The 13,540-nt window shown below is 44.6% G+C and overlaps 1 protein-coding gene across 3 annotated transcripts; it reads left to right on the forward strand.

Moving 5' to 3' along the window:
- Nucleotides 1-1,670: 1,670 nt before the first annotated feature.
- Nucleotides 1,671-12,936, forward strand: ccnq (cyclin Q). 3 transcript variants are annotated; one of them, XM_036989130.1, is made up of 6 exons: nt 1,671-2,090; nt 2,325-2,508; nt 6,131-6,263; nt 9,215-9,433; nt 12,526-12,622; nt 12,699-12,936. In XM_036989130.1, the coding sequence occupies exons 1-5, from the start codon at nt 1,934-1,936 to the stop codon at nt 12,613-12,615; spliced, it is 783 nt and encodes a 260-aa protein (XP_036845025.1). In that variant the 5' UTR covers nt 1,671-1,933; the 3' UTR covers nt 12,616-12,622; nt 12,699-12,936. The 3 variants fall into 3 exon arrangements, with proteins under 3 accessions (XP_036845025.1, XP_036845024.1, XP_036845026.1); XM_036989129.1 differs by having other exon boundaries at nt 12,526-12,936; XM_036989131.1 differs by lacking the exon at nt 9,215-9,433 and having other exon boundaries at nt 12,526-12,936.
- Nucleotides 12,937-13,540: the final 604 nt, after the last annotated feature.

The following is a 13,540-nucleotide window of genomic DNA, read 5'->3' on the forward strand; positions in this document are numbered from 1 at the left end:
TGAATGGCTGTTCAGATCAGTTCTACCCAGACTAGCAGGATCACTGAATGGCTGTTCAGATCAGTTCTACCCAGACTAGCAGGACCACTTAATGGCTGTTCAGATCAGTTCTACCCAGACTAGCAGGACCACTGAATGGCTGTTCAGATCAGTTCTACCCAGACTAGCAGGACCACTGAATGGCTGTTCAGATCAGTTCTACCCAGACTAGCAGGACCACTGAATGGCTGTTCAGATCAGTTCTACCCAGACTAGCAGGACCACTGAATGGCTGTTCAGATCGGACAGTTCTGTCTTGTCTGTAGTGTTTCTGTAATATAGTTGTTTTCTCTGTCTATCACAGTGTGCCTGTTATAATAAATACATGAAACCGGAATTGTCCCCCTTTTTAAAAATGTCATAGATAATACCATTGGATATTTGAATGATATGTTGACAGCCGAACTGGAAATGTCCCCGGTTTTAATTCCAGAAATCTGGTCACCATATGTTACATACCCATAACATCAGTACAATTCCTATCTGCTACAGAAACAGAACTGTGCTATTTGGGTAACAGAATGCAAGTGTCTGTTGTTTAGAGCCACTGCTGAGCCAATAAGAATGGGGCCAGCCCTACCAGTAGAGGGACATGAAGCTGGCCAGACCTGCAGCTGCACCACAACAACAACGCCTTGTTGTTTATTACCGTTCTCCTAGCAGCAGGATATTATGCTGTCAGGATCGCAGATTTTTTCCCCTTCACAATAAGAGTTCCCCCCAGTACAACTGTTTTTCACAGCATTGCAATCCTCTTTGAAAAAATAAATGGTAAGTTGTTGTAGGGTCTCTACTAACCAATTATGTTTGTTTTGGAGGGGGACTGTGTCTCATGGCCTGCTGCTGGCTTTTCACTCCACCGCCTCTACAACCTCCAATACAATACACTGTAATAGACTGTACATGGAATAAACATTGGGTTGTAGACAGAAAACTGCTGGGTATGCACGACACAATCCCCCTCCAAAACGACACATATTTGCTTAGTAGAGACCCTTCTGAGTATTTCCCACCCACTTTAGCTGAGACCAGTAGAAAAATGTTCTCTCTACAAGCCAATATGTTTCCATGTACAGTATATTACAGTGTATTGCATTGGGGACTATGGGAGCTGGAGAAGGAAATTCTGCTGGGTATGTATGTCTAATAGGGCGGCACACAATGGGCCCCTCGTCATCCGGGTTAGGGGAGGGTTTGGCCGGGGTAGACCGTCATTGTAAATTAAGAATTTGTTCTTAACTGACTTGCCTCGTTAAATAAATGTTTTAAAAAAGAAAGTATGACACAGTCCCCCTTCAAAACTAACCGTATTTGGTTAGTAAAGATTCTATATGAATATTCTACACCACATCGGTAGAAAAATCTCTACAGCCCAATATTCTCAACATACCAGTGTTATTCTTTCATTAGTGGTAAAAAAATAAAAATTCTCAACCATATTTAGATTTGTTTCCTTAAATGACTCACCTTTCCTTTTCTTGTTGGCACAATAAAAGTAGAAGTGGCCACTGATGTCAAGTTCAATATCTTTTGAATTAATTATCCACATTGCAATATTTAGAAATTTGGGCTTTTAGTTTGGAGGTTTCATCATTAACATACGCACGTGACGTCATCGTTTTTGCTGCTGGCAGAATCGTAGCGCGTTTCAGTTCGGTCTCTGATATTATTGTGTGCGGAAGTGAAGGACGAGCCAGCGTGTTGGTAGCCCAGATAATAATTCCAATTGACTATGATTTGCCCCAATTAGTAGCAGACAAGCTGGAAAGAAACAAGATCAACTAGTTAATGGCTATTGTTAACTACTATAGTTAATGTTAGTGTAACATTCTCCATTCTGTACAGGGAAAAGTAGTGTTTAGCTAATAGCTAACGTTAGCTAGCTATTCTAGAGATGGCCAGGTTCATTACACCCGGTTCCATGGAGGCCGTCTCGCGGCTGGGCGGTGCACCGGGGGGGAAGAGGGGTGCTCCGGCCTTGGACACTGATACGGACTCCACACGGGAGATTAAAACCCACTTCCGTGTGTGTCGGTTCATCATGGAAACGGGTACAGTACCGAAACAGTACCCTCCCCCAGCCCATATTCACTATGGGTGGTCAGTCTCACCCGGTCTGTGCGGGTGCAGAATTTTGCTCCAGACAAGCGCTAACACACCTGAGTATATCATCATTTTAAATACGGCCTTTATTAGTAGAATAAAGTGTCGAGGCTTGGCTGGCGCAGAAACTTATACCACCCTGGCCCTTACCTCTCCGTCTCCCCACTTCGCTCTCTCCCTAGGTGTGAAGTTGGGCATGCGTTCGGTGCCCGTGGCGACAGCGTGTGTGTTGTACCACCGGTTCTTCCAGTGTGTGAGTGTGACGGTGTATGAGCCCTACCTGGTGGCTATGAGCTGCATCTACCTAGCAGGCAAGGTGGAGGAGCAGCACCTTCGCACCCGTGACATCATCAACGTGTGTCACAGGTAGGTAGGGCTGTTTTTATATATACATACATACACTAGAGGTCGACCGATTATGATTTTTCAACGCCAATACCGATTATTGGAGGACCAAAAAAGCCGATTAATGACAATTACAACAATACTGAATGAGCACTTATTTTAACTTAATATAATACATCAATAAAATCAATTTAGCCTCAAATAAATAATGAAACATGTTCAATTTGGTTTAAATAATGCAAAAACAAAGTGCTGGAGAAGAAAGTAAAAGTGCAGTATGTTCCATGTAAGAAAGCTAACGTTTAAGTACCTTGCTCAGAACATGAGAACATATGAAAGCTGGTGGTTCCTTTTAACATGAGTCTTCAATATTCCCAGGTAAGAAGTTTTAGGTTGTAGTTATTATAGGAATTATATGACTATTTCTCTCTATACCATTTGTATTTCATATACCTTTGACTATTGGATGTTCTTATAGGCACTTTAGTATTGCCAGTGTAACAGTATAGCTTCCATCCCTCTCCTCGCTTGAACCAGCAACACAACGACAACGGCTACCCTCGAAGCAGCGTTACCCATGCAGAGCAAGGGGAACAACTACTCCGAGTCTCAGAGCGAGTGACGTTTGAAATGCTATTATTGCGCACCCCGCTAACTAGCTAGCCATTTCACATCGGTTACACCAGCCTAATCTCGGGAGTTGATAGGCTTGAAGCCATAAGCTGCTCTATCAAATCGTAGACTTAATTATAACATAATAACACACAGAAATAAGAGCCTTTGGTCATTAATATGGTCGAACCCGGAAACTATCATCTCGAAAACAAAACATTTATTCTTTCAGTGAAATACGGAACTGTTCCGTAATTTATCTAACGGGTGGCATCCATCAGTCTAAATATTCCTGTTACATTGCACAACCTTCAATGTTATGTCATAATTAGGTAAAATTCTGGCAAATTAGTTCGCAATGAGCCAGGTGGCCCAAACTGTTGCATATACCCCGACTCTGCGTGCAATGAACGCAAGAGAAATGACACAATTTCACCTGGTTAATATTGAGATTTCTTTTAGCTAAATATGCAGGTTTAAAAATATATACTTGTGTATTTATTTTAAGAAAGGCGTTGATGTTTATGGTTAGGTACACGTTGGAGCAACGACAGTCCTTTTTCGCGAATGCGCAACGCACCGATTATATGCAACGCAGGACACGCTAGATAAACTAGTAATATCATCAACCATGTGTTAACTAGTGATTATGATTTTTTGATTGATTGTTTTTTATAAAATAAGTTTAATGCCAGCTAGCAACTTACCTTTGCTTCTTACTGCATTTGTGTAACAGGCAGGCTCCTCGTGAGGCAGGTGGTTAGAGCGTTGGAAGATTGGTTGCAAGATTGAATCCCCGAGCTGACAAGGTAAAAAATGTGTCGTTCTGCCCCTGAACAAGGCAGTTAACCCACCATTCTTAGGCCGTCATTGAAAATAAGAACGCGTTCTTAACTGACTTGCCTCGTTAAGTAAAGTTGTAAAAAAAAATATATATATATTTTTTAAATCGGCGTCCAAATATACCGATTTCTGATTGTTATGAAAACTTGAAATCGGCCCTAATTAATCGGCAAATTCCGACTAATCGGTCGACCTCTAATATATACTACCTTTTAAGCATTTGGGGTTACTTAGAAATGTCCTTGTTTTGAAAGATAAGCAAAAAAATGTATCCATTAAAATATCAAATTGATCAGAAATACAGTGTCGACATTGTAGCTGGAAACGGCTGATTATTTAATTTTTATTGAACCTTTATTTAACTAGGCAAGTCAGTGTAAATAAGAATTTGTTTTTAACTGACGGCCTAGGAACGGTGGGTTAACTGCGTTGTTCAGGGGCAGAGCGGCAGATTTTTACCGTGTCAGCTCGGGGATTCAATCCAGCAACCTTTCGGTTACTGGCCCAACTCTAACCACTAGGCTACCTGCTGGTTACTAGTCCAACTCTCTAACCACTAGGCTACCTGCCGGTTACTGGCCCAACTCTCTAACCACTAGGCTACCTGCCGGTTACTAGTCCAACTCTCTAACCACTAGGCTACCTGCTGGTTACTAGTCCAACTCTCTAACCACTAGGCTACCTGCCGGTTACTGGCCCAACTCTCTAACCACTAGGCTACCTGCCGGTTACTGGCCCAACTCTCTAACCACTAGGCTACATGCCGGTTACTGGCCCAACTCTCTAACCACTAGGCTACCTGCCGGTTACTGGCCCAACTCTCTAACCACTAGGCTACCTTTCGGTTACTGGCCCAACTCTCTAACCACTAGGCTACCTGCCGGTTACTGGCCCAACTCTCTAACCACTAGGCTACCTGCCGGTTACTAGTCCAACTCTCTAACCACTAGGCTACCTTTCGGTTACTGGCCCAACTCTCTAACCACTAGGCTACCTGCTGGTTACTGGCCCAACTCTCTAACCACTAGGCTACCTGCCGGTTACTAGTCCAACTCTCTAACCACTAGGCTACCTGCTGGTTACTAGTCCAACTCTCTAACCACTAGGCTACCTGCCGGTTACTAGTCCAACTCTCTAACCACTAGGCTACCTGCCGGTTACTAGTCCAACTCTCTAACCACTAGGCTACCTGCCGGTTACTAGTCCAACTCTCTAACCACTAGGCTACCTGCTGGTTACTAGTCCAACTCTCTAACCACTAGGCTACCTGCCGGTTACTAGTCCAACTCTCTAACCACTAGGCTACCTGCCGGTTACTAGTCCAACTCTCTAACCACTAGGCTACCTGCCGGTTACTAGTCCAACTCTCTAACCACTAGGCTACCTGCCGGTTACTAGTCCAACTCTCTAACCACTAGGCTACCTGCCGGTTACTAGTCCAACTCTCTAACCACTAGGCTACCTGCCGGTTACTAGTCCAACTCTCTAACCACTAGGCTACCTGCCGGTTACTAGTCCAACTCTCTAACCACTAGGCTACCTGCCGGTTACTAGTCCAACTCTCTAACCACTAGACTACCTGCCGGTTACTAGTCCAACTCTCTAACCACTAGGCTACCTGCCGGTTACTAGTCCAACTCTCTAACCACTAGACTACCTGCCGGTTACTAGTCCAACTCTCTAACCACTAGGCTACCTGCTGGTTACTAGTCCAACTCTCTAACCACTAGGCTACCTGCCGGTTACTAGTCCAACTCTCTAACCACTAGGCTACCTGCTGGTTACTAGTCCAACTCTCTAACCACTAGGCTACCTGCCGGTTACTAGTCCAACTCTCTAACCACTAGACTACCTGCCACTCCAAGATGCCGATGAACTGTACGTTTTTTCCTCTTACTCTACATAACCCTGATTTATAACCTCTCTCTCTCCCTCCCTGTCCTCTCTCCTTATCCATCCTCTCCCCACCCCTCTCTCTCTCCCTCCCTGTCCTCTCTCCTTATCCATCCTCTCCCCACCCCTCTCTCTCTCCCTCCCTGTCCTCTCTCCTTATCCATCCTCTCCCCACCCCTCTCTCTCTCCCTCCCTGTCCTCTCTCCTTATCCATCCTCTCCCCACCCCTCTCTCTCTCCCTCCCTGTCCTCTCTCCTTATCCATCCTCCCCCCACCCCTCTCTCTCTCCCTCCAGGTATTTCCACAGTAGTAGTGAACCTCTGAACTGTGACGGTGAGTTCTGGGACCTCAGGGACAGTGTGGTGCAGTGTGAACTCCTGGTCCTCAGACAACTCAACTTCCACGTCTCCTTCCAGCACCCACACAAGGTCTGTACTGACCCCTAACTCCTGAACTCTAACCCCTGACTCCTAACCTCTAACCCACGGATAGGCAACTGGTGGCCCATCTTTTTGTAGGCCAACAGATCAATTCCTCACTTCCCAAAAAATAATTCAAAAATAGTAATACTTTTTTGGAACTCAGTCTCAACTTCCTGTTGATGATTAGAATAAACAAAGGAACTCAGCCTCAACTTCCTGTTGATGATTTGAATAGTAGAATAAACAAAGGAACTCAGCCTCAACTTCCTGTTGATGATTAGAATAAACAAAGGAACTCAGCCTCAACTTCCTGTTGATGATTAGAATAAACAAAGGAACTCAGCCTCAACTTCCTGTTGATGATTAGAATAGTAGAATAAACAAAGGAACTCAGTCTCAACTTCCTGTTGATGATTAGAATAGTAGAATACTCAAGGAACTCAGCCTCAACTTCCGGTTGATGGTTAGAATAGTAGAATACACAAGGAACTCAGTCTCAACTTCCTGTTGATGGTTAGAATAGTAGAATACACAAGGAACTCAGCCTCAACATCCTGTTGATGGTTAGAATAGTAGAATACACAAGGAACTCAGCCTCAACATCCTGTTGATGGTTAGAATAGTAGAATACACAAGGAACTCAGCCTCAACTTCCTGTTGATGGTTAGAATAGTAGAATACACAAGGAACTCAGCCTCAACTTCCTGTTGATGGTTAGAATAGTAGAATACACAAAGTGCAATTTCGAAATTTGGTTGTGCATCAACATTTCCTCGTTATTAAGTGCTGAAAATTTAACCGAAATGCCTGTTATTTTTAGGTTTTTAAACAACTAATTGACCGATGTCAGTTCAATTATTTGAATTATATTTAGTTAATTTCTTTCTGTGAGCTCAATGTGTAGTTTCTGTAGAGATAAATCAGATCCAGCCTGAACTGTGCGATGGAGTTGTAGTTACCAACAGGCCAGTATTCTACATAGATTAGTGCAGAAAACATGGTACTTAACTACAATGACCATAATCCATTGCACGCCTGCTTACAGTGCATTCGGAATGTATTCAGACCCTTTAACTTTTTCCACATTTTGTTTTGTTACAGCCTTATTCTAAAGTTGATTAGATTGATGAGGGGTTAAACAATCTACACACAATATCCCATAATGACATCACAATACCCCATAATGACATCCCAATACCCCATAATGACATCACAATACCCCATAATGACATCACAATACCCCATAATGACATCACAATACCCGATAATGACAAAAGCAAAAACAGATTTTAAGACCCTTTAACGCAGTATTTTGTTGAAGCACATTTGACAGCGATTACAGCCTGAAGTCTTCTTGGGTATGACGCTACAAACTTGGCACACCTGTATTTGGGGAGTTTCTCCCATTCTTCTCTGCAGATCCTCTCAAGCTCTGTCAGGTTGGATGGGGAGCGTCACTGCACAGCTATTTTCAGGTCTCTCCAGAGATGTTAGATCGGGTTCAAATCCGGACTCTGGCTGGGCCACTCAAGGACATTCAGAGACTTGTCCCAAAGCTACTCATGCGTTGTCCTGTTGGAAGGTGAACTTTGCCCCAGTCTGAGGGCCCTGGAGCAGGTTATCATCAAGGATCTCTCTGTACTTTGCTTCGTTCATCTCTCCCTCGATCCTGACTAGTTTCCCAGTCCCTGCCGCTGAAAAACATCCCCACAGCATGATGCTGCCACCACCATGCTTCACCTTAGGGATGGTGCCAGGTTTTCTCCAGACGTGACGCTTGGCATTCAGGCCATAGAGTTCAATCTTGGTTTCATCTGAACAGAGAATCTTGTTTCTCATGGTCTGAGTCTTTCGGTGCCTCTTGGCGAACTCCAAGCGGGCTGACAACTGCCTTTTGGTACCCTTCCCCAGATCTGTGTCTCGACACAATCCTGTCTCAGAGCTCTACAGACAATTCCTTCAACCTCATGGCTTGGTTTTTGCGCTGACATGCACTGTCAACTGTGGCACCTTATATAGACAGATGTGTGCCTTTCCAAATCATGTCCAATCAATTAAATTTACCACAGGTGGACCCCAATCAATTTGTAGAAACATCTCATGGATGATCAATGGAGACCGGATGCACCTGAGCTCAATTCCGAGTCTCAAGGTAAAGGGTCTGAATACCTAGGTAAATAAGGTATTTCTGTTTTTTATTTTATTTTATTTTATTTACAAACATTTCTAAAAACCTGTTGTCACTTTGTAATTATGGGGTATTGTGTGTAGATAAGGCTGTAACGTAACACAGTGTGGAAGAAGAGAGGACGCGTGATGAAGAGGGATAGAAAGGATACTCTGAGAGAAGGGCGTGTGATGGAGAGGGATAGAAAGGATACTCTGAGAGAAGGGCGAGTGATGGAGAGGGATAGAAAGGATACTCTGAGAGAAGGACTGGCTCTGACTGCATGACTTAGGGCCCCCAAAAGGCTAGGGCCCCCAAAAGGCTAGGGCTGGCTCTGACTGTATGACTTAGGGCCCCCAAAAGGCTAGGGCCCCAAAAGGATAGGGCTGGCTCTGACTGTATGACTTAGGGCCCCAAAAGGCTAGGGCCCCAAAAGGCTAGGGCTGGCTCTGACTGTATGACTTAGGGCCCCAAAAGGCTAGGGCCCCAAAAGGCTAGGGCTGGCTCTGACTGTATGACTTAGGGCCCCAAAAGGCTAGGGCCCCAAAAGGCTAGGGCCCCAAAAGGCTAGGGCTGGCTCTGACTGTATGACTTAGGGCCCCAAAAGGCTAGGGCTGGCTCTGACTGTATGTGTGGGTATGGATGTGGGTATGCAGTCCCACCTAACCCCTGACCCCTCTAACCCCGTGGACAGTCCAGTCATACCTGGTCTGTGTTTCTAACGTGTGTGTTGTGGTTGTGTGTGTGTGTGTGTGTGTGTGTGTGTGTGTGTGTGGTTGTGTGTGTGTAGTATCTCCTCCACTACCTCCTGTCGGTGAAGTCGTTAGTGAATCGTCACGCCTGGTCCAGAACTCCCGTCGCCGAGACCACCTGGGCGTTGCTTAGAGACTGTTACCATGGCACCATGTGTGTGCGCCACGCCCCCCAACACATCGCCATAGCAACGCTGTACCTGGCACTACTCAGCTACGGGGTGGAGGTTCCTGTCGGAGAGAGAGAGTGGTGGCAGGTAGGGGGGATGTGTTGTGAGGAGAGAGAGAGGTGGGGGTGATAGTATTGTGGAGTGTGTGCATAGGGCTGTTACTGTTACCGTATTACTGCCAGAACACGGGTCACGAGTCCTGTTCAGACAGGTGCATGATAATGGCCCATTCTAAACCAGACAGGTGCATGATAATGGGCCATTCTAAACCAGACAGGTGCATGAAAATGGCCCATTCTAAACCAGACAGCTGCTATAACAGCCTCAACTCTTCTGTGAAGGTTTTCCACTAGATGTTGGAACGTTGCTGCGGGGACTTGCTTCCATTCAGCCAAGAGCATTAGTGAGGTCAGGCGATTAGGCCTGGCTCGAGTCGGCTTTTCAATTCATACCAAAGGTGTTCGATGGGGTTGAGGTTAGGGCTCTGTGCAGGCCAGTCAAGTTCTTCCACACCAATCTCAACAAACCATTTCTGTATGGACCTCGCGTTATGCTAAAACACGAAAGTACATTCCCCAAACTGTTGCCACAAAGTTGGAAGCATCTAGAATGTCATTGTATGCTGTAGCGTTGAAATGTCCCTTCACTAGAACTAAGGGGCCTATCCCGAATCATACAAAACAGCCCCAGTCCATTATTCCTCCTCCACCAAACAGTTTGCTCTGTGCGTTGGGACAAACCCACATTTCTCCGTCGGACTGCCAGATGGTGAAGCGTGATTCATCATTCCAGAAAACGCGTTTTCTCTATTCCAGAGTCCAATGGCGTCGAGCTTTACATCACTCCAGCCGACGCTTGACATTTGGCCAGGGGGCTTTACTTGGCTCATCGTGCTCTAGCGACTCCTTGTGGCGGGCCGGGCGCCTGCAGGCTGACTTCAGTCGTCAGTTGAACGGCGTGTTTCCTCTGATACATTGGTGCATCTGGCTTCCGGGTTAAGAGGGCGGGTGTTAAGGAGCGCGGTTTGGTGGCTCATGTTTCGGAGGACGCATGACTTGACCTTCGCCTCTCCCAAGCCCGTTGAGGAGTTGCAGCGATGAGACAAGATCGTAATTGGATATCACGAAAAAGGGGGTCAAATGCAGAATAAAACATTTGTACGGATGACATTCTAAGTAAAACATATTACTGTAAACTACAGTGCACTCAAAGTATTCAGACCCCTTCACTTTTTCCACATTTTGTTACGTTACAGCCTTATTCTAAAATGAATTCAATTAAACATTTTCCTCATCAATCTAAAAAATAATGACAAAGTGAATTTATTTTTAGAAATGTTTGCAAATATATAAAAAAAAGTAAAAACAGATACCTTCAGACCCTTTGCTATGAGACTCTAAATTGAGCTCAGGTGCATCCTGTTTCCATTGATCATCCTTGAGATGTTTCTACAACTTGATTGGAGTCCACCTGTGGTAAATTCACCTGATTGGACATGATTTGGAAAGGCACACTCCTGTCATTATGAGGTCCCACAGTTGACAGTGCATGTCAGAGCAAAAACCAAACCAAATTGATGAAGAAAAATAACGATTTAATCAATTTTAGTATAAGGCTGTAACGTAACAAAATGTGGAAAAGGGGAAGGGGTCTGAATGCTTTCCGAATTCACTGTATATGTAACAGTATAACTTTAGTCCGTCCCCTCGCCCCGACCTGGGCGCGTACCAGGGACCCTCTGCACACAGACAAGTCACCCTCGAAGCATCGTTACCCATCGCTCCACAAAAGCCGCGGCCCTTGCAAAGCGAGGGGAACCACTACTTCAAGGTCTGAGCGAGTGACGTCACCGATTGAAACGCTACCAGCGCGCACCACCGCTAACTAGCTAGCCATTTTGCATCGGCTACATAAAGACCATATTAAATTAAGAATGAGAGACTGATCAAGTGTGTACAGCCTGCGCAAGAAACAGCAGAGCTCATGCCTTTCATGTAACTTTTTCAAATCATCATTAGTTGCATGATGCAGCCTTAGAATGCATAAACAAATCTAAACATATAGCCCAACGTTTATCACAACTAAAAGTTGCATTAGTAACTCTAAATTAATCATATAGGAGGACCAGTTTCAATATCATATATTTAACTGCTCAACTGCTCAAACACTTATCTCCCTCACTAGCTTTAAGCACCAACTGTCAGAGCAGCTCACAGATTACTGCACCTGTACATAGCCCACCTATAATTTAGCCCTATCAACTACCTCTTTCCCAACTGTATTTAATTTATTTATTTATTTTGCTCCTTTGCACCCCATTATTTTTCTACTTTGCACATTCTTCCATTGCAAAACTACCATTCCAGTGTTTTACTTGCTATATTGTATTTACCTTGCCACCAAGGCCTTTTTTGCCTTTACCTCCCTTCTCACCTCATTTGCTCACATTGTATATAGACTTGTTTATACTTTATTATTGACTGTATGTTTGTTTTACTCCATGTGTAACTCTGTGTTGTTGTATCTGTCGAACTGCTTTGCTTTATCTTGGCCAGGTCGCAGTTGTAAATGAGAACTTGTTCTCAACTAGCCTACCTGGTTAAATAAAGGTGTTCTCAACTAGCCTACCTGGTTAAATAAAGGTAAAATAAATAAATAAAATAAACTGCATGTGCCCACTCCCTCTGAAATCGTTTGGAGAAAATATCCTTAATTTTATTTCTTTGTTCAATTGTATTCTTCATACTATAAAATACATAAGCAAATCATGCCTTCTAAATGAACTGGTGTAGCCCACAGCCATATGGCACAGCCAGGTCAGGACCTAACATAAGGACAACTCAGAGTATGCTATTCTGAAATAGACTACATTTTCTTCATATCATGTTTCTCTAGAGCTGACATAAATAAACTAATGGTGTAGGCTATATTACATGGATTTATTAGGCCCTTTAAAATGTTCCAAAGGAAAACATCAGCAGCTTGTGGAGGCCTGGAGACGCTAAACATGTTTATGTTAATTAACGGTCAATTACCGCGAGACGGGCAGTTATTTTCATGACAATCACCGGCTGACAACATGTAATGACCGCCACAGCCCTTATGTGTAACCGTGTGTGTGTGTAAGCGTGTGATAGTATGGGTGGGTGGGTATTGAGCCCTTCTCTCTGTGTCTCTAGGTGCTGTGTGAAGACATCACTAAGGAACACATTGATGCCATCATCTCTGACCTGCTACACCTCTACGACATGGAGGCCAAATGTACCTGAGGGAGGGGTGTGTGTGTGTGTGTGTGTGTGTGTGTGTGTGTGTGTGTGTGTGTGTGTGTGTGTGTGTGTGTGTGTGTGTGTGTGTGTGTGTGTGTGTGTGTGTGTGTGTACTACTTTCTGTACTCTGAAGAACTGAGCTGTTTTTCAACGTTTCATCTTTTTGATAATAAATGTCAATACATAACTGGTTTAGTTAGGAACTCACCAGGTTGTCTAGGACCAGGTTTTAGTTGGACACTGATTAAAGGGAATTAACCAGCAGACACACGGCCCTTTGACACTCTATGATGTTGCATCGAAATAAAACAGAAACAACAAGAAGCTCTCTCCTGTCCTCATCTCTTTCTCTCCTGTCCTCATCTCTTTCTCTCCTGTCCTCATCTCTTTCTCTCCTGTCCTCATCTCTTTCTCTCCTGTCCTCATCTCTTTCTCTCCCCGTCTATCTCTTTTTATTATGATTAACGAGGAGTTTAACGATTCTCTCCATTGATAAACTATAAGGTTTGAAGAGTGGTACTGGAAAGAGAGGAAGAGTGGGACTGGGAGGAGTGGGACTGGAAAGAGAGGAAGAGTGGGACTGGGAGGAGTGGTACTGGAAAGAGAGGAAGAGTGGGACTGGGAGGAGTGGTACTGGAAAGAGAGGAAGAGTGGGACTGGGAGGAGTGGTACTGGAAAGAGAGGAAGAGTGGGACTGGGAGGAGTGGTACTGGAAAGAGAGGAAGAGTGGTACTGGAAAGAGAGGAAGAGTGGTACTGGGAGGAGTGGTACTGGAAAGAGAGGAAGAGTGGTACTGGAAAGAGAGGAAGAGTGGGACTGGGAGGAGTGGTACTGGAAAGAGAGGAAGAGTGGTACTGGGAGGAGTGGTACTGGAAAGAGAGGAAGAGTGGTACTGGAAAGAGAGGAAGAGTGGTACTGGAAAGAGAGG

This window comes from Oncorhynchus mykiss, chromosome 9 (assembly GCF_013265735.2).
Source record: "Oncorhynchus mykiss isolate Arlee chromosome 9, USDA_OmykA_1.1, whole genome shotgun sequence".
Taxonomy (NCBI): Eukaryota; Metazoa; Chordata; class Actinopteri; order Salmoniformes; family Salmonidae; genus Oncorhynchus; species Oncorhynchus mykiss.